This window comes from Nelumbo lutea, chromosome 2, assembly GCF_056320005.1.
Source record: "Nelumbo lutea isolate HS-2025 chromosome 2, American lotus-T2T, whole genome shotgun sequence".
NCBI lineage: Eukaryota > Viridiplantae > Streptophyta > Magnoliopsida > Proteales > Nelumbonaceae > Nelumbo > Nelumbo lutea.
In genome coordinates this window covers 67,951,307-67,976,540 of record NC_142685.1, presented here as the reverse complement: position 1 = coordinate 67,976,540, position 25,234 = coordinate 67,951,307, and the positions used below count along the sequence as shown (strand labels likewise).

General features: G+C 42.5%; 1 protein-coding gene across 4 annotated transcripts; it reads right to left on the bottom strand.

Annotated features, from left to right (window-relative positions):
- Positions 1-14,307: 14,307 nt before the first annotated feature.
- LOC148871356 (BEL1-like homeodomain protein 1) lies at positions 14,308-19,607 on the bottom strand. Of its 4 annotated transcripts, none has more exons than XM_088972797.1 (7): positions 19,399-19,607; positions 18,339-18,442; positions 18,203-18,240; positions 16,685-17,883; positions 15,767-16,140; positions 15,613-15,673; positions 14,308-15,514 (listed from the first exon to the last, which is right to left on the bottom strand). In XM_088972797.1, the coding sequence occupies exons 4-7, from the start codon at positions 17,618-17,620 to the stop codon at positions 14,666-14,668; spliced, it is 2,220 nt and encodes a 739-aa protein (XP_088828923.1). In that variant the 5' UTR covers positions 17,621-17,883; positions 18,203-18,240; positions 18,339-18,442; positions 19,399-19,607; the 3' UTR covers positions 14,308-14,665. The 4 variants fall into 4 exon arrangements, with proteins under 4 accessions (XP_088828923.1, XP_088828921.1, XP_088828922.1 ...); XM_088972795.1 differs by lacking the exon at positions 19,399-19,607 and adding an exon at positions 18,696-18,973; XM_088972796.1 differs by lacking the exon at positions 19,399-19,607 and adding an exon at positions 18,791-18,912.
- Between the last annotated feature and the right edge of the window lie 5,627 nt (positions 19,608-25,234).

Genomic DNA, 25,234 nt, shown 5'->3' with positions numbered 1-25,234 from the left:
TTTTCAACCATGAAGTGAACTTCAAACTCAATATGACTTATGTGTTTCTTTTTTGTTGCTTTATAGTTAAAAATGTAAGTAACCAAAATTACGCTCGAATTGATCCCTCACGAGGGGTACATAGGCAACCTGGGCAGTGGTGCTTAGGTTAAATCGGGATAATAAAATAAAAATAAGTCTCATAATCAAGTGAAATTTTGTGATCAATCATCTTTGCATTCAAATAATCTTTTTTTCTAGGTTTAGACTCCTTCATACTTGCTAAACAACCTTAGGTTGCCTCCCTAATAGGTCCCTTCCGACCTTAGACACGCATTCTATGCATCATTTTCTTGTATTTCATTCACTCCATTAATGTCACACAAACACGTGCACACTTCTGTTTTTCTATTATTCTATTGCATGCATACTTTATCCACTATTCGAAGTCTGATACTACAAAGAGGGAAGAGAAAGAAAAAATGTGTAAGAGAAACAAGACCAAGATAAGGCTAACCCAAAGGTTCTGGACATACTATCTTGAGCTGCTTTCAATGCTATTCTTGAAATAAGCTTAAATATCTTGTTCTTGAGCTACTTTCAATGTTGTGTTGCTTTCTTTTAATGCTTTTCTTCAAGGTTTTAAAAACTGACCCGGAAACGGAACCATTCTAGTTACTAGTTTTCGGGTCAGCGGTTCAATCGTTCAGGTCGAATGGTTATAATGGTTCATATTAGGAAAGGCCAAATAGTATATGAGTCATGAGAAACAAGGAAAGGAGGATTGGAGGAGTGGAGAAGAGTATTTTGTCAACAGAGAAAGAAGAGAAGAAGGAAAGAAAGAAAGGAGAAAGGAAAAAAAAGGAAAATAAGAGAAAGAAAAGGAAGGAAAGAAAGAAGGAAGGAGAGAAGAAGAAGGAAAAGCAGGAGAATGATTCGGCGCTCATTGGTGATGGCGATAACACAATGTAGATGACAGATCTCATACAAGTTCTCAGATCTCAGATCTGAGATTGATTTTTCATTTTTTCTCAGATCTAGATCTGAGATCTTCTTCTTCTTCTGAGATCTAGATCTAAGATCTGCAACTTCTTCTTCTTCTTCTTCTTCTTCTTACTAGATATGAAATCTGAGTTCGTGTCTCAGATCTGCAATTTCTTAAATCGCAAACCACTGTCTGGGTCAAACGAATCGACGGTTCGACCACCTGGGTCAACGATTTTCTGACCAAGTCAACGGTTTTTTATCCAAGAGCGGGTCAGGGATGAAATGGAACCAGTTGCTTGAATAGTTTTTAGGCCGAATGGTCTGACTGTCTGGGTCAACGACGGTTCAAAAACATTGCTTTTCTTTACGAACATTGGTCCCATAAAGTTTTTGATACCTAGGAGGGGTTACTTTACCATAAGTAATTGATATCTATATGTTGATTTTATTTTATCGTTGTTTCATGTTTAAATGCTATTGTTGTTTTTTTTTATGCCAAATGTATCCTGATTTCGAATCTAGCATAACCGCCTCTACTGCAGTCGTTACTGCCTGAGCCGAGGTGGTAGATGTGGGCAGCCGTAGCAGGGTACGGACCTGTCAGGCGCGCCACATCTAGCAGAAGTGGTAGGCACGACGCTACCTGACAAGAGACGTGAGCACAACCTCCGGATTTGGCAGGTACTATTGTCAGGTAGATCTTTTCTATAGATTGCTGAGCTACTTTGCACCAAGCTGCCTTGGTCCGAGCTACCCTACATCGGGGTGTCGGGGTAGCCAAGGTGCGAGTGCTTGAGTCGAGCCTTAGGCAAATATGGGCAGAAGCATTAATGGTACTATCCCGAAGTGTCCCCACTTTGGGGTACTTTCCGTAGACTGGGGTGTTCCTTCTTCAGGAAGGAATAGTTCGGGGCCACCGGGGGGAGTTTGGGTCTCGGGAGTAGCTCGGAAGTCCTCCTCCCTTCGAGAGAATTCTGAGTATGCTAGATTTTTCTTCTTAGCGAGCTACTACATCTGTCGAGCTGCATTGCTGGGCTTTGGCGAGTTCAGTACACCGAGTTATGGCCACGCTACCATGCTGACCTATCACTTATGCCAGGTTATACCCACGTGTCCCCATGCTACGAGGTCGGGCCAAATCACCCTCCATCAATTGCCCCCCACTCCCCGTGCTGGGGGTTCTGATCCAGTGCGGGGAGTCCGCGGTGTACCGGGTGGATTTGGCTCGGAGCTCTGGCCTCCTGGTCAGGCAACTTATGGGCCAGACCAGTTCACTACTTGGCTCGATCAAGGGCAATCCGAGTCACGTACAGTCTACGTGCGGATGTCACACGATCTATGAACTTCGCGGATGTCAAAAAATGCGCTAAACCGATTTCCTCAAGGATCGCGTAGCTGGTTTCCTTGAGAGTCGTCAGATCGTCTTGATCTTGACCGTTAATGCCTGAGTACAGTGGCCATAAATAGCGGGGGTCCTGGTCATTTTCCCTCGCCATAAGTCCTCAGCACTTGTCTTGAGCTTGTGTCTAAGGTTTTCAACTCGGGTCAATTATTTCTAGTTTGGTTGATTTCCTTGGTGAGTCTTCTTTGCTTTTCTTTTAGTTTCCTTTCCTTCTAGTTCGTTTCTTTCCTTCATTATGTCTAGTTTCGATAGTCAACTGGATGAGCCCGAGTTAGGTACCTCGGCCCAGGGTGACCCCACCAAAGTCCAGTCTCACGAAGTGCGAAAGGCCTCGGGTAATCTGGCGTCCACCTCTAACCGAGGTCGGATGCCAGATAGGTTCAGTCCCTCCATTATGACCCTGGAGAGGCTCCGATACCTCATCCGGAAATACAATTTGCCTAGGGAGTATACCTACAGTCTTCCTGCGGGTAACTTCCCATGGGATCACGGTCCTGACGAGATCATGATCTTCTGGGAGCAGCTTATAGCCGGGCTCCGTCTTCCTTTCCACCCTCTTATCATAGAGGTCTTGAACCACTTCAATGTTACAATATACCAACTTCACCCAAACTCCGTTCGTAACGTGGTCGGGACCATATCCTTGTGCTTCGAGTATGTCCTTCCTTTGAACCATGATATTTTCTGCTCAATCCTCTCAATAAAGAAGAGCGCTTCAAGCGTTCTCCCCGAGCACAGGCGGGCTTACTACCTGTCTCCTCGCTCAGGTTTCAAGTTGCTGCACAAGATTTCTAGCAAAGTCCTGGCCTGGAAGCAGGACTACTTCGTACTCCAAAACACCGCGGGGTGGCCTTTTCCCACTCATTGTAGGGCAGCCATTCAAGACCCCGACGTTATCCTAGACAAGAAGACAAGGGAGACGCTCCAATCATGGGCTGAGCTCGGGTTCAATTACAAGGATTATATCGCCAAGACCAAGCTCATACAGTCCAACTTGAGCCCGGGTAGGTTTATCTTACTTAGTACCTTGTTTAAATGATTGGTACTTTTGAGTTTACTAATGCCGAGCTATGTTGCAGGGCCCATGGAAGAAGAGAAGCTTAAGGGGGAGAGACTTTTCCGCCATATGATAGGGAAGAAGAAGTGAGCTACCAAGAGAGCTCGCATCGAGCCTCCGCAGGCCCCCACTTTCGAACCCGAGCTTCCGCAGGCTCCTACTTCTGAGCCCGAGCTCCCTAACGTGCCTCCAATCATCGACTTGGAGGAGATCCTACCACCTCGGGAGCCCGAGACATCGGCAGAGCCTTCCCCACAAGCAGCGGCGGAGCTTGAGGTCACCACCGAGGCCACTGATGCAATAGCTGAAGCTTCCATCGAGCCCATCCGCACAGCTGAGATGGCCATTTCCAGCTCAGGGAGTCAAGAAAGGAACCGAAGCATCCTGATTCCTCAGTGCAGCCTTTAAAAGAGCAAGGGGGTTGTCTACACCAAAGAGGTCTCCCTTTGGGCCGACCTCGCTCCTGCTCAGCTCGGAGCCCAGGCTACCACCCACACAATGGTGGTAATTTATAAAGACCCTTTTCTCTCCTCTTTTGTCCCCCCTTTACTGTACATTTTTTCGGTGCTAACCAATCTTCTTTGGTCAGGTGAACTCTGCCATCCACGCCTTGACTCTTCAGTCCTAGAGGTATTTGAAGCGGGCTTTAGCTACCAAGGACTCGGCATGCGCAGCTCACGTCGATCTGAGAGCAGCTCATGACCAAATTTATCGGTTGGAGAACGATGCCTTAGCTCGGAAGAATGTCATCAAGGCACTGATGGCAGAGAAGGAAGAGCTGGCATGCGAAAGGGATGAGTTGAAGAGAGAGGTTAGCACCCTCCAGGCAGACAAGGGGGCTCTAGAGCTCGAGGTGAAAGGCCTTAAGGAGGATCAAGGGGTCCTGAAGCACGAGGTGGAGTTCCTCAAGGCCGATATTGAGGAGAAAACCAAGATCTTCAACCAGGCCATAGAGGAGACCAAGGTTAAGGCCGTTCTAGACTATGTCAAATCGGACAAATTTGATGTTGTGCTGATGAAGGCCTATCGTAAGGGCTTCAAACTTAGTAGGTGGTTGATAAGGCACACATACCCCGAGCTCGATATGAGCACTATCACCACTTCGCAGATCACAGATGAGATAGCCCGCCATGCCACAAAGGACCCAGATTCTATGGAGGAGAGCGGCGACAAAGAGGCAGATGCCACCGACCCGGCAGAAGCTTCTAAGGAGGTCCCTAGTAAAGATGAGTCCCCCAAATAGTGTAGCCCTTGTATCTTGAGCCTGTGAGCTCAGTTGTTCCTTTTTTTTTACCGAGCTCGTTGTACGAAACTTTCAATCAATGAATTTCGCTTTTTTGCCAAGTATTGCGCACTTTATACTTTTTCCAGTGGTTGCTTTATCCGAACTACTAAGTGTCCGAAGTAGGATTTTTCGTCTTTCGCCACCCCGAACTGTCTCCTAGTACTTTGTAGGGGTGGTCTTTATAACGTACACCGAGGTGAGCAACATAGTAAGGCATATGCCCGACTTGTCTACTCCTAGGTTACTTGGATTGATGGTTGTCCCTAGCGGGTCCAACCTATTGTATGCCGAGGTGGGCTATGTATTGTAGGGTCCACACTCGAGTTGCTTGCATCCTTGGCATACTGAGCCTACGCTAATGGGGTGGTTAGGTCATTTGTAGTGCCGAGGCCCTTAGTCAGCTCGACGTTTTATCCCTTTGGCTGGGGGTGACTTAGTCACACCTCTCCTAGAGTCTGCCCATGCAAAGAAGCGACTAGGACTTATAGTGCCGAGGTCGTCGTTAGCTCGACGTTTTGGCCCTTAGGCTCTGGGAGCAACTACGGACCACTCCCTCCTGGAGTTTGCCCATGCTGAAGAGGCGATTGGGTCTTATCACACCGAGGTCTTTGTTAGCTCGGCATTTTGGTCCTTAGGCTCTGGGAGTAACACGTGGTCTACTCAGTTATTCATAGGTAATATTGCCTTAGGTTGACAATATTCTATGCCCGAGGTACTTGTTTCCCTTCTAGGGTTTTGAGCTCGTATGTTCCTTCCTTGAACACTCGCTTTACTCGGTAAGGTCCTTCACAGTTCGAGCCGAGCATACCAACACCGGGCTCAGGCACCATAACCTTACGGAGAACCAGGTCGCCGATGCGGAGATTCCGCTTCTAAACCCTGACATTATAGTACCGAGCTACTCTTTGCTGGTAGGTCGCGGTCCTGATGTATGTGAGGTCCTGTACCTCATCAAGTAAGTCGAGGTTGGTACTTAGCTCATCTTCATTTGTATTGTCATCATATGCTTCTAGTCTCAGCGAGGGATTTTCGATCTCGGCTGGAATGATTGCTTCGGTGTCGTAGGTGAGGTTGAAGGGGGTCTCTCCAATAGCGGTCTTTACCATGGTACGATAAGTCCATAATACGCTGGGCAACTCGTTTGCCCATAGTCCCTTAGGTCGGTCCAGGTGTGCTTTTAGCCTGTGGAGGATAGCTCTGTTCGTGACTTCCGCCTGTTCGTTTGCTTGAGGGTGCGCCACTGAGGTGAAGTTCTGCTGAATTCCCATGTCTTGGCACCGGTTCTGGAATTTGATGTCCTTGAACTGCTTACCGTTGTCAAAGATCAGTACTCGTCCAAAACGATACACTATGCTCTTCCAAAAGAAGTTTTGTACATTCCGAGCTGTGATTGTTGTGAGAGGTTCAACCTTGACCCACTTGGTGAAATAGTCAATTACCACCACTAGGAACCTTCTTTGCACTGTTGCTGGTGGGAATGGCCCGAGTATATCAATTCCCCATTGTGCGAATGGCCACGGGCTAGTGAGGTATTTTAGGTCGGCGGCAGGCTGGTGGTGGAATTTGGCGTGCTTCAGGCACTTGTCACATTTTTTGACGAGCTTGATGGCGTCTGCCTTCATTGTTGGCCAGTAATATCCCTGTCGCAGTGCTTTCTAGGTGAGGGCCCTGCCCCCCAAGTGTCCGCTGCACAGGCCCTCATGAGTATCGCGGAGGACCAACTCGGCCTCAGAGGGTCGCAAGTAGCACAGATAGGGAGCATATAGGATCTTTAGTACAGTCACTCGTCTATCATGATGTATTTGGCCGCCTAACTCTCTACCCTTCTGGCGGCATTACGATCTACAGGGAGCGTTCCGTGCAGTAGGAAGCTCACGAGCAGATCGATCTAGCTCGCTCTATTTGAACAATGGGAGCGACCTCCTCTACCCCCCGAGAATGCTAGGCCGAGGTAAGTTCTCTATATACACGGTTCTCATGGTGCTATTGCTAGTACTAGCTAATCTGGATAGGGAATCAGCCTCAACGTTCTCTGATCTTGGGATCTGCTGGATCAAGTGTGACTGGAAGTTGAGCGGAGGCCCTCTTACTATGGCTAAGTAAGCTATCATGGTTGGCTCACGGGCTTCGTACTCACTTGTAACCTGGTTGACCACGAGTTGAGAGTCATTACAGTCGATAATGTGCTTGGCTTTCACCTCGTTTGCTAGATTCAGCCGGCTAGTAATGCCTTGTACTCTGCTTCGTTGTTGGATGTCGCGAACTCGAAGCGCAGTGCGTACTCCAGTTTTACACTGCTTGGCCCATACAGAACGATCCCAGCTCCGCTGCCCTACTGGTTCGATGAGCCATCTACGTGAAGGATCCAGGGCTCCTCATCCCAGTTCACGCTCGGTCTGACTAGGAGAGATGTCGCGCTGGTTGCTACTTCACGGTGCCTGAGCTCAATTGGCATGGGAACCTCGGGCTCGCCCGAGCTGGGGGCCTTGTGTTCGACCGACCTGGGGACTTCGGAGATGAAGGTGCATTCTGCGACAAAATCTACCAAGGCTTGGGCCTTGATAGCAGTTCACGGTTTGTATTGGAGCTCGTACTCGCTGAGCTCAATAGCCCACTTCGTTAGCCTTCCGGAGACCTCAGGCTTGAGCAGGACTTGCCTTAGAGGTTTGTTGGTAAGGACGACTATAGTGTGAGCTTGGAAGTACGAACGGAGCTTCCGAGCTGCAATGACCAGTGCATAGGCTAGCTTTTCTATCTCTGGGTACCTCGTCTCTACTCCCTGCAATACTTTACTAACATAGTAGACAGGCCATTGGATCCGATCTACTTCTCTTGTTAGTACCGAGCTGACCACCTCGTCACTTGCCGAGAGGTACAACTCCAAAACATCACCCTCTTCGGGTTGGGTTAAGACAAGAACGGTGGCGAGGTACTTTTTGAGCTCATCGAACGCAAGCTAACATTCTTCAGTCCATTCGAAGCCTTCGCTTTTTGTTGACTTAAAGAAAGGCAGGCAACAGCCTGCCGACTTGGATATGAAACGGCTCAAAGCGACTAAACGGCCGTTCAACATCTGAACCTCTTTCAATTTCTGGGTGGTCTCATTTCTAGGATAGCCTTAATTTTGTCTGGGTTAGCCTCAATGCCATGCCGGTTGACGATGTACCCTAGGAATTTACCCAAGGTGACACCGAAGACACACTTATTCGGGTTCAATTTCATATTAAACTTACGCATAATTTCAAAAATCGAATGCAAATCTTGTATTAAATCATGTGAAAATTGGGTTTTGACGACCATGTCGTCTACATAACACTCTATTTTCCTGCTAATTAATGGCTCAAACAGTTTATTTACAAGCCTTTGGAAAATTGCCCTGGCATTCTTCAACCCAAAGGGCATGACCTTGTAACAGTACAGGCCGAACTCGGTTATGAAAGCAGTCTTCTCTTCATCAGCTGAGTCCATCCTAATCTGATTGTAGCCTGAATAGGCATCCAGAAAGCTCAGCAACTCATGCCCCGAGGTCGCGTCCACTAGACGGTCGATCCTGGGAAGCGGGAAGTAGTCCTTTGGGCAAGCTCGATTCAGGTCGGTATAGTCGACACACATGCGTCATTTACCGTTGGCCTTTTTCACCAAAACGGGGTTGGCCACCCAGCTCAGGTTATGGATTTCCCTGATAAAATCGGCTACAAGGAGCTTCCCAACCTCCTCGTCAACTGCCCTCCATCGCTCTGGGACTAGGTTATGTTTCTTTTGTCTAACGGGCCTAACTACAGGATTAATGTTAAGCTTATGAGTCATAATACTAGGGCCTATGCTGGACATTTCTGTCGTGGACCATGCAAAAATATCCAAATTCTCGAGTAAGAAACTTACCAGTTGAGATCATAGGGTCTATGCCGGGCATTTTTCCTTGTGTTATTTCCCCTATATTTCTGCCAAGAAATGATCAAAATCTAATGGGAGAAGGTATACAAAGCTACTATGAAGCTTCGTTGAACCAGCCGCTGTCAAATCCTCAACATTAATCCATTCCTGCCATAGTCTTCTCTTGTCATTCTGAATCACTGTAATCTTTCTGTTTTTAAATATGGTCATCGCATTAATTCATTTTTGAAAGGAGATTGTCTATTAATAATTTGAAAATTTCTGTTAGTGATATGTTTTCAAAGACGATCACCACTTGTTTAGTTCTTCGCTGATTCATTTTTTTCTTCTTCTAATAATTAGCTATGCTGGAATGGAAAATCGATGAGTTTAGGATTGAGTGTGTTAATATCTTACCTGCCTTATTTTACTGAATGGGTGACTAGGTTTTGCCTATTGAAACTGTATTGAAAGACACCGAGTTTATTTTGATTATTGGGCATCAATGATACTGAGGTCGGAGAAAGATTATTAATAGCAAACACCCCGGTTACAAAAAGAAAAACGAACTTAAAAAATTATATTAATAAATAAATAGATAATAAAAATAACAAAAAAAAGGAAGAAAGTAGGAGGTTAAAAATCTAAAATGGTGACTTTGGATCAATGGAACAGGATGCTTAGCTTGATAGATTAGTGATGCTGCGCGATCCGGGCACTCTTAGCTGGTTGGAACCTGGCTCCTAACTGTGATTGACGACACCTGAGATGAAGAGGAACGTGAAGAATTCCCAGGTAGCTCCCTTGGCGGGAATGCTCCGATGCTTAAGTTAGAATTCTGATAAGACTTAAGGAAAATGCAGAGAGAAAACTATGCTGATTGCGCTAGCTTCAATACATTTGCTTCGCGAGGGTTGCAGTTCTCTTATACCGGAGCTCTGTCAAATCTGGCGTAACCGCTTCTGCTGCAGCCGTTACTACCAGAGCTGAGGTGGAGGATGTGGGCAGCCGTAGCAGGGTACGGACCTGTCAGGAATGCCACATCTGACAGAAGTGGCAGGCACGATGCCACCTGACAACAGATGTGGGCACAACCTCCGGATTCGGCAGGTACTATTGTCAGGCAGATCTTTTCTATAGATTGCCGTGCTACTTTGCACCGAGCTGCCTTGGTCCAAGCTACCCTACACCGGGGTGTCGGGGTAGCCGAGGTGCGAATGCTCGAGTTGAGCCTTAGGCAAATATGGGCAGGAGAAAATAAATGGTAAATAAAAAAGGATACAGTGGATTCCCTTTTGTGTTGGCTTGTTTTGGCATTTTGTTCTTATTATTAAAATTGTTTATTTGCGCTTGCACTTGCTTGGAATCCCATATGGGCCCCACCTATTAAACATGGGAGAGGGGTGCCTACCCCCTTCCCTTTTCCATCCAAGTCTTATCCAAACTGGTTAGTTGGTGCCTCGGGTTTTGGAGTCACTATTAAAACAAAAAATATTTTTTAAAATCATTATGGGCAATCTCATAATCTCTATTTCCTTTAAATGATGGGTGGCAACTCCAAATAAGCCCAAGTGAGCCATTTCCCAACACTCACAAGGCCATCACTATATCAATTTATCAATGCAAATACAATAATGAAATACGATTAATTCACACAAGCAAGGAAAACAAACATATTGCATCACAAGTAAGTTCAAAATGTTTCAAACATATCCAATATGTTAGCCATATTATTCGAATTTTGAATTAAAACTAAACCTGAAATTGTTCAATTTTGTGTTGCTTCCACATCATATTTTCTATATTATCCCTAATATTGGTTATTTGTATATCTGCTTGTTCGATCTCCTCATCGGAACTCTAATTGGCTTCATTTGAATCCATTGCATATCAATCGATGTCTTTATCATGAATGGATTCTTGTCTAATAGAATTGTAGGTGATAAAGTATGCCACTATGATGTATTTTTGCATTCGTAAATCAAATGATGACATATTCTACAAGATAGGAAATTTTCCCTTTAATATCCCAAAACACCTCTCTATAACATTTCTTAATGATGGGTATCTGTTATTAAATAATTCATTCTTTGACTGAAATCTTCTTCTTTACAAGTCCACTGGGCAATCCAAAACCCACAAGATAATATTTTCCTATAAACACCATATGCAATCGAATGCATTAAACATGGGTAAATAAAAGTATACCAACCAAAAATGTCAAAATATATTATCTCCAGGAGGATGTGGGAATATTTAATGTAGTTGAGAAATAGCTTCTATAATAAACACATTTATGGTGCAATGCGACTTCCTCCCCGTATATGGGATTTCTTGTCCAAATGAACCCATGCACTTATATTGGTACCATTAATTGTCCCATTACAATCCTATGTGGTCATATACATTATCAATATATAAAAAATACATGACATATATAGATATACAAGACACCAATGAAATACCTGAAACCATGGGTAATATTTCTCTGAATGTCTGATTAGAGGTGTAAAGTGGGTCGTGCCGGGCCGAATCATGGGCCATGCCGCCCTCGGTGAAAATTTTGGGGGTCGTCCCAGCACGGTCCACAGCTTAGGCCCGTGTGGGCCCATGTCGTGCTGCGGGCTGAGCTGGCCCGTGGGCCAAGCCTTGGCCCAAGTCGGGCCTTGGACCGGGCCAAGGCTATTTTTGTCTATTTATTTAAAAAAGTAGAAAAAAAACTTAAAATTTTTATATACTATATATTATTATATAATTATAATTTATATAGTATATATATATATATATATATATATATATATATATACTATATATTATTATATAATTATAATTTATATAGTATATATATATATATATATATATATAAATAGTATATATGGGTCATGTTGGGCCGGGCCGTAGGTGGCAGGCGACATGACCTACTTGATCATGCCATGCCGTGCTATGCCGGTCCAAAATTGTGCTGGACGGCCTGACCCGATTTACACCTCTATGTCTGATATGTGGTTGCACTTCTTCAAATGATAGTGGTCAAATCAACTCTCTCGCAAGCCTACAAATTACTTTGCAAGTCCTCCTAAAATAAGTAGTAATAATAGTTTTAGAGTGTTGGAACCTACTTGCAATCATTTAATATCTTTCATTATAATTAACAGTCAAAAGAAAAATAGCAAGTGATTCATCCACTATGATATTCTGATTGTTGAATAAACGGCTATGAGCTCTCAAGAGATTTGCAAAATTTTTAAATACATGTCCTTTCATATTAAATGTGTCATACACTTTATCGTGAGGCTCAAAGTCATCCAAACACTCTATCACAAATGCATGTCCACTCATCCTCAATGTGCAATATAGTTGTTTGACAAAGTATGTGTGGTATCTAATCACTCTATTTATAAAGATAAGTTCAAAGAACTCGTCGTCATCTTCATCCCACTCATTGAAAGGGATGTCATCTATTTCATTAATGTCCATAGAATTCCTAAGAATATACGCACATTGCAATACCAATTGAGAAATGAAGTATTATAGAACATGATAAAACATAATGAATTTAATGAAGTATAATGGAACAATTGAAGTTTCATTTGCCACAAGATGATAAATACAATCATCCAACCATTGTCGGATACGTGCAATGGCTTTCAAGTCAAGAATTTCCCATTGATCATTTGACATGTCCTTTGGCTTCCCTTGTTTACCTTTGAATGATGCATACAAGTCTTTAGAAATCAGCGTATCTTTCGTTTTGATTTCCAAAGAAACTAATAACTTTCATTTAATGAAATCATCCTAATTGAATCTCCTTCCATTATTTCCACAAGAACCTTGCCATGATACCACTATTATTAATTGAGTGGAGTCATCAAAATTGGGGGGGTGGGGGGGTGGGGGGGGGTTCATACACGTACACACATGTGAGGCCCACACATAATAAAGACATGTAAAAAAAAAAAAAGTGCAAAAGGCAAAAAGAGTAAAACAAAAAGGCTTTTGTATTGGCTTAACTTGCAAGTCAACACGTTCTTCGACTAACAACAAATTGAGTTCAACTCTCCATCTTCTCTCTTGCTCTCTAAGGTTTTGGTGGAGAAGGTTTTGAGAAGGGGGCAAGAAGAAATGCAATGGTTGTAAAAGAGAAACAAGGAATCCTACAACATCTATCGTTTCTCTCTTTTGCTCTCCATCTTGGTGAGAATTTTCTTATTTGTGCATTCTATCTACATTGGTGATGCTTATTGTTGGAAACCAAGAGTTTTTTTTCTTGATGTAGTCATCTAGTTGTAACTAAATAGAAAATCATTATACCCTACTATTGGGTTGATAATGGAAGATTTGGACTTCGGTCGTTTGGTTTTGCCTTCACATTAAGGGGTTTTCCACGTAAATCTTGATGTCTCTATTATTGCTTGCATTGTGTTTGTTAAATTGTTTCTATTATTTGCTACTTGCTATTTGCTTGTTATTCTTTTTTCTTTGCACTGGGAAGTACAAAAGGATTTGTTTCCCTAACAAAGTGGTATTATAACCAAAGGTTTGGTTGGCTGCAAGTATTTCCAAATGCACATGGTGACTCCCATGGCTTTGTAGGCTTTACCATGGTCAAGTAGTTGGCAAGAGCAGTTGATCTCCCATGATTAGGGGTGGCCATGAGCCGAGCTTTTCATGAGCTATTTGAGTTCAACTTGTGAAAAGCTTAGTTCTGATCGATTTAAACTGAGTTTCAAGCCGAGCTCAAGTTCAATATATAGGTTCATTTGCTAATCGAGTCTTCATGAGGCTCGTTAGCCTAATGAGCTTTTACATATATGTATATACATAACTTGTTTTTATAATTCTTCATTTTTAAATCACATAAAAAAATAAATTTTCATATGTATAATTTTTTATTTTTATAAAACATTTAGCTCTTAATCAAGCTTGAACCAAGTCGAGCTCGTACTTACAACCTTTTGACTCGAGCCGAATTCGAGGTCAAGTCTCTAGCTCAAATCGAGCTTGAGCTTGAGCTCGAGTCTCATACTTTATTAGTGAGTCGACCTCGAATGGTTAGAAATTCAGCTTGACTCGGCTCGAATCCACCCCTACCCATGATGTCTCTATCCATGGGAATGGTGCTCCCATAGCTGGCTTCCCTATGGTGTGAGTAAAGGGCTCTTGGTTGGTGTGCCTCAAGTTTGGCAATATGACAATGGCTTCCATTTGAGAAGTATGAAATTCCCAATAAGGAAGAGATTCATACGTGAGAGGGAGACTATTGGGATTCACGTATGAATAGTTGAAGAGAATTCCGCATTGGAAAGAAGCGAGAGTTGCAAGGGGCTTATATACAAGAGTGGCCCATAACCTAATAGCTTAAGCTTTTGGGTTGTATGTGTTGTCTCTCTCTTGTATGCAAATCCTACGCGCATGTATCTGTATGAGCCCCCGATTTTTTTTAAGACTCCCCTAAATTAATAACAAACAATACCTATATGATGGAGATGAGGTTCAAGATTGATTCAATAGTCTGTCTGGTATAAGAAAAGACCTGTTACAAACAAATAGTCTGTTACAAACAAATTTCCATGCATGAATAGATATAAAATTCACTTCCTTGGTCCTCCCAGCTTATAAATGTGATTGATGGATTACAATTACACACAAGAACCAAAGTAAATCATACAGAAAATATATATATATATATATATATATATATATATATTTGTATACCCAAATAACTAACTTGCATATCCATGATATCTATTTATCTATCTATCTATCTTCCAAAATGTATAAAAATAATATACAATCCCCAACCTTATAACCTGAGTGTCTAAGCTATCAAGAAACTCCTATGGCTCTCCCCAAGTATAAACCTGTATTAATTTTTCTTTCTTTACAGTAGTACTAAGACCTGCAAAACCCTTATCTTCCTCACTGAAGAGGGGAAGGAAAGAGATGCAATAGTGTGGATTAACCTGAGATGGGAGACGAATATAATCTCCTTCTCTTTCTCCGTTGGAAGTACCCATCAATTGAGCAGCAATGGCAGAAGTAAAATGAGAGATTGGACAAGTGTGAAGGATGTGTGAACCCATCAAGCCACAAAGTCTGGCAATAACTGTGCTGCAAACCTCTTTCCATTCTGGATGTTCATGTTCTCATAAGCAGCAGAGGAGTGGGGAGGTGGAGAACTCATCCCACAGAAGTCATTGGGTTCACCTCCACCTATCTCTAGCCTCCTTCCCAGTTGAATGTTCTGGTTGGAGAGGTAGGTCTGTTGGGTTCCTGATAGGGAGAGGTTTTCACAGTGGGGAAGGCCAAGAGTGAGGGAAACTCCATTGCCAGAGAATCTTGGTGCGAATTGCTCAGGGTCGAACCTGCCAAGCTCCCCAAGTGAGTACGCACTGAATGCTCCACCATGGTTGGTCGTGCTCGTTATTAATGGGTACCCACCTCTGCTCTGTCTGCCCGTGTCAAATTTTGTGAAGAGATCTCTGTTTGTGTCTGCAGGCTTGACATCTGTGTCCATGGAAGGAATACTACTTGGGGAATTCTGCTGCAACTCTGTACTCCGGAGCTTCTTGGGGCTGGTTCCTTGCATGAACCCTTCAACGTCTGATGACCCAATGAGGGAGAAGCCAGCTTGGGTCCGTATGTTTCCGCCCATGATAGCAGAAGTTGAAGAATTTGAAATGGCGGTAGAAATGGCGTTTAGGTTGGTGGTGTTGCCTTGTTTGGAGCTGAAATTTTTTATTTGATCCGTTCTAGCAGGACTGTTCTCTTGTGCAGCATTGGATTTCGACCCTGAATCCTCATTGACTTCACTCCTGCTGGTTTTATCCTCTGAGCCATTCTGTTCTTGGTCCTTGGTTTCTTCCAAATACATCTCTTCAACCATTGGCTTCCAGAGCCGAACTCGAGCATTTATGAACCAGTTAGAGACCTGCATTGCCCAAGATTAAATATCTTTTAATCACACCACACAACTGTTCAAAATGATGGAAAATCAGAAAATATCTGAAGGAAGAATCTAATGGCTACCTGGCCCCTGGTAAGCCCTGTTTGTTTTGCAAGCATGTGCTTGTCTGAATCCTTGGGATAGCTGAAAATTAAGTCGAACGATTCAATAATCTTCATAAACATCTCTGAATAGAGAGAGTGAGGAAAGATGAAGGTGAATTTGCAGAGCACTTACGGGTGGAGGAAGTGTTCGAAGAGCCAAGCACGAAGAACAGAAACGGATCTTTCGGGCAATCCTCTCTGAGGTCTCCAAGCATTGTGCTGGATCATTCCAATTTGCTGAAGCGCCCGTTGTTGTCGAAGCTGCTGATCTACGAACCTGAGTCGTGATCCCTCAGACTTCCCTCCAAAGCAATCTTCTTCACCCAGGCTCTTGCTTGTGGCTCGAATTTGCCCAGAGATTGCATCTTTCAGACACCTGAATTGCTTTGAAATCGTCTGCAGAGCAAGGGCAGTGTACGTTTTTGCTGACCCGAAGCCTGCTGCTTGTTCGAATGCAGACACTACGATCTGCATCTGGTGATGGTACTGTCTGTACCGTTGCTCCACCTTCATAACCATTAAAGAGATTCAATACACAGGGTCCCATTGCAGGAGAGCCTTAAATCTGGGAAATTACAACTCTTTCCGTATTTTAATTAAACTAAACCAAGGAGAATTAGGACAATCAAGCTTCAGCATTCCAAAAGCTGGTTGATATCAATAATTTTTATGGACAACCCGATTGAAATTCATTATTGAATTTGTCACAGAGGAAGATACTGAAAAGCATATCAGTTCTGCATAAGAATTTTAAAAAGAAATCTTTTCTTCCAGAATTAGAAAACATAAATGTTTCTAATAATTTAACATAAAAAAATGCTATAGAAAGCTGACACACCTTATTAAAATCTTAAACCATTTTTCTTTGATGGGTTCCTTCAAAAAGATAAAGTCCAACTGAAATCGATAGAGACCCAACTCAATTTTGAATAGTTCTACCAATAATTTGCCTTTAGAGAATTCCTTTCCTAAAATCAACCTCTGTAACTTGAATTGATGGGGATTCTTAGGTTTCTTTTAATCAAAACCTCAGCAGATGTAATATTCATACCTCATCAAGCATACTGACAAGCTTGGCCTTCCTCATCTGAAGCTCCTGTCTTTCTGCTGTTGTGAGCTCGACTGCGGGCTTCGTGCTGGTTTCGCCTGCATTCGAGACTTCTCCGCTCCCAGCATTTGAGTCCCTGCTTAATTTGCTAAGTCCTTTGCTGCCTTTCGCCGATTCAGTCTTGATTCCCTTCCCGACATTAACGACTTCGTCGAGGAGCTGCTGTGCAGCCTTTAAGTACTTGGAACCCAATAGAACACTCTGCATGCCAGAAATTCCATTGGAAACTGCCGATGCTGATGAGGAAGAGCCGCCTGATATACGCATCTCGTTGCCGCTGGTCGGAGATATAGCCGGAGCTGGAGCTGGTGCCGGAATGTCAGATTCTTGCCTGTATGACCCATAAGCTGGCTGCTGATGAGAAGAAAGGCTGAGAGACAGTCCTTGCTGAGTCGGTGACACAACAGACCGCCTGAGACCCAATTGTGATGAAACGTCGGTAACACCGACAGAATTGCTCACTGCCGCCGCCGCAGCTGCTGTTGTGGAAATTTGGTGCTGGTGGTGAGCCTGTGGACTTCCAGCTCCGGCCGTCGGATCCATTGGCGTCCACAGATTGTAGTGAACACGAGGAACAAACCCATGGATGGTGGACATGTCCTGCTGGCTGTGCACTGATGGGCGGTTAGGATCTTGCGATGCTGCTGCCGCCCCGGCAGCCACAGCCGTCGCCTGAAGTGGGATTCCCACCAAGTGTTGGCTCGTCTGTGCCGCGTGTGATAAGCTTGCCGGATTTAAAGTGTTTCCGGCGGAATTGAGGAAGACCATGTTAGACGGAGGCTGTGTGTCAGAGTATCCGACATAGCCAGGGTTCATCAGATAAAGCGTCTGCAACCCGTCAGCTTGGATTTCCGAAGTTCCGTGAAAGTACGTCGCCATTGATTTGATGACTATCTTATACCACTAAAAAGAGACTACGTTAGGCTTAACAACTAACCCAAATTCTCACAACTCTTCTCTCTTTCTCTCCTCTTTCTTCAGTCCCTATATGAACTCTCTTTCCAGGTAAAATATTATCCTACCGATCAACCAAAATATCATTCTGGGTCATTGATTTCAGCCCATCTTGTTTCTCAACATACAGTCTGAATTCTTCAGATTTCTAGGCGAGCTCCGATCAGCATCTTGATCCTAGAGAACACCTGAAGCAGCAACCGACAGGAGAAGAAACCCATCATGGATCAGTAAAATACCAGAAAGAAAGACAAGCACTCTTGACTGAAATCTGTACTCAGTGACTCGAGATTCCATTCAAACCCATAATTCAGAACAATTCAGGGTTTCAAAAGGACCCATCTTGTCTTTTATTTCTTATAATCACTAGGTTGAAAGGGTCCAGAAATTATAGTCATGTCCTTTATATATACAACAGCAGGAACAGTAAGCAGTAGCTTCAGCGAGAGAGAGAGAGAGAGAGAGAGAAAGAGAGAGAGAGAAACTATCAGTTGATATTACAAGTACCTGGTATGATGGAAATCAGAGTGCACGTGCTTCATCTTCTGCAGATGAAAATTGTGTTTAATTACAGTGACCCGAAACCCATGAAAGATCTTGCAGAGAGAGAGAGAGAGAGAGAGAGAGAAAGAGAGCTCCTGACCTTCTGTCTATCTATTCAATCGATGTATGCATCAGTATCACTCACTCTTCACTTTGGTTTGGAAGGGTCTCGCTTGTCAGGTTCAGTAGTTTGCAGCTCTCCCGCTGAAAAGGAAAAGAAATAAAAAGAGAAAGAATGAGAGAGATGGGGTTAGAAAGCCTGAACAAAAGATACCCATCTTTCTTCACTCCTTATCCAAACCATGTGTACTATTTTGCCTTGGAAACAGAGAATTAAGAATAGCAGAAATTATTAATTATTTGTGTGTGTGTTCTTGCTGCTAGTGTTGATGAGAGGGATGCGTAGGAGTTGTTCCTTCACAGGCCCCTCTTTCACTTATAGCTTTGCGTGAAGTACCTGAGAATAGATCAAAACAAGAGAGAGAACTTGAGTGATTTGACCCTCCTTTTCAAATCATTAGATCCAGGCTCGTTTGATGAAGAACAACGAACCTTTCAGAGAGAGAGAGAGACTCGAAGAGGTGTTAAGAACTCTATCAGTGTGTCAGAAGAAAGAAACAGATGAAAAACGAGGAAACGTCTACTTCCAGCCAATTTTTTTTTTAATCAAAAAAGATGGGAAGAAGGGGGAGGAGGGGTCCTGCTATTTGAATTAAATATCTTTTTGTCCTTTTCAATTTGTTTAATCTTTTGTGTTAATTTATTTATTATTTTTTGTGGTTGGTGGAAGAGCTCAAAGATAAAGCAATTGAAATGCCAAGAAATTAATCCAACCACCACCATAATAACAACTTCAAATGCCAGTAAAAATAGGAGAGAGAGAGAGAGAGAGAGAGTTGAGTAAAAACTCATTTTGTTGAGACCATGACATAAAATAGTTAGGAACTTACCAAAAGAAAAAGACATGTTAATAGTTGGAATAGTATGATTTTTAGAAGATTTTATATCTGATGTGCAGATAAATCTGAAGAACCTGATCTAAAGGCCTCCTGAGAAGATCTCATGGCCCAAACCAGTCCAATCAGGGAATCAAATTTGCCTGGAAATATACTTTAATTTACAAATTTCAACAAAGATGGCTACAGAATCAAGATCATCACTTGAGATGAGGCTGAATTTTGTATGAAGAATTCCATATCACCAAGCATGTTTGTACTGCGCATTCCTCGGTCAGCCAGAGATCCACCCCCCCCCCCCCATTGAATTACTATATTACAGGAGACCTTCCTCCATACATATAAGCTTATATTTTATTTGAGTTGGTGTGGGTGTGTTTATACCAGGGTCCATCTTGCTTTCTCCACTGTCCATTTAGTTATATCTAGCCATCTCTATCTTGTTATCCACTCTGCTTGCTGGTTCCTTTCTTCACTATGTACCTTCCACTTTCTTTTCAGAAGAAAAAGACTGCAGATGGGGAGGAATACTGTGCAAAGCTTGATATCTCCTTCTAACATATTTTATCTATATACAATAAAATAGAGAATATAATAATAAGATAAAGAGTTGTTATAGCTTCCAACTAGGTATAGGATTAAAAAAGCACGAGTTATATATGTACCATTATAAAGGAAGGTTGATTGGAAGAGTGAAATGAGTCTTTTATGTAATTAGTGTATAGACTTCAAGCATTAGGTGTCCATGATGGATGCAAAGATGCATGATGTGCTTAATTCTTATTTTTTTATTTTGATTTTTTTCCTTTCTTTGGGGGAGGACTAATTGCTAATGTCAAGTGCTCATTTCTTTATCAAAAGAAGAAAAAAAGAAAAAAACACTACTAGGGCCCAATACATGTTGAATGATGATATTTGATGCTAGCCATCTAATTTACCGGCCGTGATCGGATCGGAAAATCCGGCAGTTAGGGTTGTTCGATTGCTACAATGGTCCATTGGCAAGACTGTATCGATTGAATTGTCTACATTGATATGTCGACATTGTCTGCTGTTGGTACATGATAGAAAAAGGTCATTACCCAATGTTGGTCCCGGCTATATCTAGAGTCCTTCAATTGTGTTTTTCTTTCTTTCTTTCAATTTTTTTTTTTTTCGCTTTTAGACTTGATACTGCATTCTCATGCTTCCTAAGATTTTACCATTGCACCAGGTAAACTTTACTAGATATGCACACTTTTAAAACTATAAACTCTAACCCTTGGAACCCTCCTGTAGTGGAAATGAAGAAAGCTAACCCTTCATTAGGAGATTAGAGATTCTCTATCTTTCCTTTTCTTTCTTCCTGGTATTAATAAAATAGGTAATTTCAACTGGAGCCGCATCAACCCATGCTACACACTGTGGGACACTTCTATTATAGTCATAGATCTGATTCAACAAGGAAATGCATTATACCTTGAAGGAATGAGAATTTCTCACTAGATCATTTATTCTCTGACTGATGATTAAATTCCCTGTAAAACCTGTGGGGAATACTTTATTGTACTAAGCAAACTAAAGTTGTTATTAGATTCATGAATGTCCATATATAATCTCTGTCACACCCATTTGCTTTTATTCTTCTCCATCAATACAACTAATTGGGTCATTAACCAAGCCTTGGCATAGAGGCTCAAATGAACAAACCATCTCTATATACAATGAATAGGCCATACCCCAAAAGAAGAAAAGTTGCTCAACTCCCTAAGCTACTTACTAACCATCTGATCAAAATCTCACTTTTACATGGTAGTCAACAAAATTATATGCGTAAATGGGCCCCTATAGAGTGAAGAAAAAAAAGAAAGAAGGAAAGGATAACTCAAGAACATTTTGTGGGTCCAGTGATTGATCATTGATGTGCTAAGAACTGTTTGCAACCCCATCGCTCACTTTTGCATGTCCACTACCCAAGAAGTGGCCCATCAAATTGAAAGTCTGAAGGGATGGTTAGATACATTACAAAACCTTTTGGGCTTGTGTGAAACCTAATACACGAGTTTTACTACCCACAAAAATTCACTTAGTACCCATTTTAGAGAGGGAGAGAGAGAGAGAGAGAGCCCACGAGAGGGCCCATCTATTTAATAAGGAGGAGAAAATGTGGGTATACTGTTTTTTTGTGTATGACCTATTTGTTCTCTAAGATGTCCCCCCACCTAGTACGCAACCATTGTTTGGTTTTTCTCTCAAGGTGTCAATAGCCACAAATGAAACCCTAAGTACTAGATTGTATGGTCCTCTCTTCACTCCAACTCCCACACCTCCTCTCTTGCCTCCCTTTTCTTTATGACCATTTTCTTTTTCTTGCTAAATTATGGTGAACACCCACCCCCTACACTTCCCTTTGAGCCACAGCAAAGGTGCCACCGACGCCGTTGTGAGGCAGCTTAAATCAACATTTGTCGCGCAAATCCAACCGTCCAATCATCGTCGAAAGTCACGGTCACACCTCATACACACTCGCTAGCCGACACACATGACATCAGTTCGCCATGACACTTTCTAGCATCCAGTCCCTGTACTTAACCTTAATTCAACGTCATACAAAACCCTAATTCAATGTCATAAGCACACCCTCAATAATGCTCAAAAGCATTTCTTTAGTACACTACTTCCATTAAAGTAGTAATCCTAGCACAGTCAATACTATTGCTCTTATCTTAGGCTGTGTTTGGTTTGAAAGAAAAAGAATAGAAAATCTCTTTCTTAATTGACATTAATTTTAATTTCCTTTGTTTTTTTTCTTCTCTTTCCTTTTCTTTCCAACCAAATATAATATTAAATAAATATATCAAAAGAATAAAGAAAATTAAGTTTTTTGAATTGTGGCCGGGCCAGTCTGGTTCATAGTGGGTCAGACCATGGAATAAAGCGACAAGTTGCAGTGGAGCAACGAGGGGGGGGGGGGGTGAGGTTATCAGTTTATCTCTCTCTGGGCTGGGCTGGGCTGGGTTGGGTCTCGTTCTATCTGTTTTGGCCTTTTGGTTCGAAGGGCTGAGAAGCTGCCACGTAGGGAGCGCACTTATTGAGGCGGTTAGGCAGGGAGAGGGTGGTCCCCACACAGACATGCACCACACCATAGCGTTGATCCCACGTGCCAGCTAACGTAAAGCGTTTAGCGACTGGTGAGGTTGGTTGGACTTTTGTTCGCATCAGCTGGTCCCTACAAGACCAACCCCGACACACGCGTCCATCGAACAGCACGTTAGTGTCAGTGCGGCCGAAGGTTCGGTCTCCTCGCGGGACCCACAGTCCAATCAATCACTGTTCTCTGGCGTGTAAAAACACGAATGGACGGGCCCCACGTGTCCAGAGGTCAAGGGCCCAACCAATGGGAAGAGAGCAGGAGTTTTCAGCAACGAATTTTATTTTTTTAGTAGTTTCTCCGATTTTTCGGATTTTAAATTTTTCGAGCCCGTCGCTGTCCGGCCAAGGATGGGACACGTGTCGCGCAGCCCTATCGCCTGCCCAAGCCAGTCCTATCACTTTCCGAAAATGACGTTTTCGCCCCTCATTTTTACCTTTTCGAAATTATTAAACCCTGTCTTCTCCCTCCCCCTCTCTCCCTAGTCCCTGCCTTTCTTCCTTCTTTGCTGCTTTTGTACTGGATCTGTCGTACTACGCTACTGTTGGGGAACTGAAGACGTAAAAAATGATGCGTTGCACTTGTGGAGTATTCAATTGCCCTCAACAACTTCGAAAATTACGGAGGTGCCCTGTGGGGGCCCTTTTTATTTTGTTTGTATCATTTGTGAGCCTTTTCTTCCTCTTTTTTTCGGTTCTTGAAAAGGGGAGGAGATTGGGGACGCTTTATTGGGTGGGTTACGTGTAAGCACAAGCATGTCGTATTGACATAAGCCATTACGCACAGTGCGCAAGTTAGCAGGATATTATTTTGAAATAATGATCCTATGCATCCGGTAGTACTTCTTAGCAATGGGCCCATCCCTTTAGATGACTTGTGATTGACCATATCTTTGCCTCTACAAAAGAATTGTAACTAGAAAGATGGTACACCGGTTCTTCCCGTCCATATTATTATTCAATGGTTTTTGTGTGTGGCTCCCGTCTCTAGAAATTGTTGGATTGGAACAAGTGTGTCAATGGACCCAACAGCATATTCGAGTTCAAAATGATTAGGTGCGACATAAAGTCAGGCGGGGGCCATGTAGGCCGGTGAATTTAATTACGAAAATAGCCTTACGGGGCCGCTGAAAGTGAAACGGGTTTTCGCCAATAAATGGTATCCAACAAAAAGTCGTCGGGAAGGATTGCTTTAGGACGATGTCCGGAGGGCCCACGGATAAGATAAAGGAGACATATTTATCTCATGGAATCTTGGCACCCGATTTTAAATTAAATAGGGGTATTCTGGTCATTTTACTAGCCACGCCAATAATTTAGTTAGAACTTAGGACCCTTGTGTATTTATTAACTTAGATTTTATTATTTAGTTAAAATATCAAGCCAGGAAAAGTCAAGAACGTTTTGAATTAAAAGCATCCAACCATACTAAACTTCAATAGGCCAAAGATACCCTCGGTGGCATTCTTAAATAGGGTCACTCTGAAGGGCAATTTGGTCATTTAAGGTTAAGGATCTATCGCAGCATAATTTGAGTTGGGATCTCCTACCAATAAAATACATTCCAACATCGAGCCAATGTGGGGTCGCATTGTGATCCCACACCACACATTTTACCATATGATTAGGATCCATCATGTATGAAATATGTGGTATTCGATCATATTGATAGGGTGTTGGAATGTATTTTATTGATAGGAAATTAGCACATGGGGCCATTTGGTCATGTTTTTTTTTTTTTTAATGTATTCAATGTTATACATCATTAATAACTTCCCCTTAATCCTATTTTCCAAAGTACGGGATTTGATTATGCATCAAAAATATTGGAATAAACCAATTAACACACCAATAAGCCAGCCATCGGTTGGTCAAGGAGAAAGGTCATACTGAGGCAAGGAAAAAGGTCTATTCCTTCTAATTTTCCTCTGTCTCATCTCAATCTCATGTACCAACCATCCCCATCTCATGGGGCATAGAGGCTGATTATCGATTGGGGAGGGGGCACAAAGTCATGGGTGTGTGAAGCAGCCGAACGTGAAAAATAAATGGATATCCAGAGTGTGAACCACCTCGGTTGTCGGGGTGGGTGGTTCACAGTCCACACTCCAAACCTCTTATGGTCATGACTTTCTCGGCTTGCAGAAATGGGTGGTGGGTCAAATCCTTCTTTTTTTTCCTTTCTGTTAGGTATTGTTGTAGGTTGAGACCAAACTTGAACACGACCTAGCTGGTGATGACCCTAAATCAATCAAACCCTATCCACAGAAAGTGATTGGACCATAGGGCTACAAATGCTACGTGTTTTTTCTAAATTTGAATTCGAATAAGATTTAGTTATGGGTGATCTGAATTTGGTCTTTTTTTTTTTAATTGGATCGAATATAATCCACCTCTATCTATCTGATCCAACAAATTCAATTATATTCAATTCGATTGTTATAAGTTTTTCACATTTTCCCAATTCATCTTCTTCGTTATATCCAATATTGAAGTCATTCGAAGTTCATTTTATATTTTGATCCAACAAATTCATTTTACTGTTTAACATCCGATTGCAATCTCGATTTTGGATTTGATTCAAATTTGATATAAAATCAATGAATAAGGTTTTTCAATTTGAATATTAACAAATCAAAATTTGATTTAGGCTGGGATGGAAAAATGATGTATATTAAGCTTAAGAAAAGTAAAAGGTATAGAAATAAATAAATAAAGGTCAAAGACCCATTTGTCAAGATAATTAGTTGGCACCCATTCAAATAGAAGGTGAAAGATCAAACCCAAAGAACTTGTAGTCTCTGCTCTGCCTCACCCCCCCAATTTCCTTATGTGTATAAGAGAGAGAGAGAGAAAGAGAGAGAGAGAGAGAGAGAGAGAGGACCCGGTCAAATGTCAACACTTAAAAGCC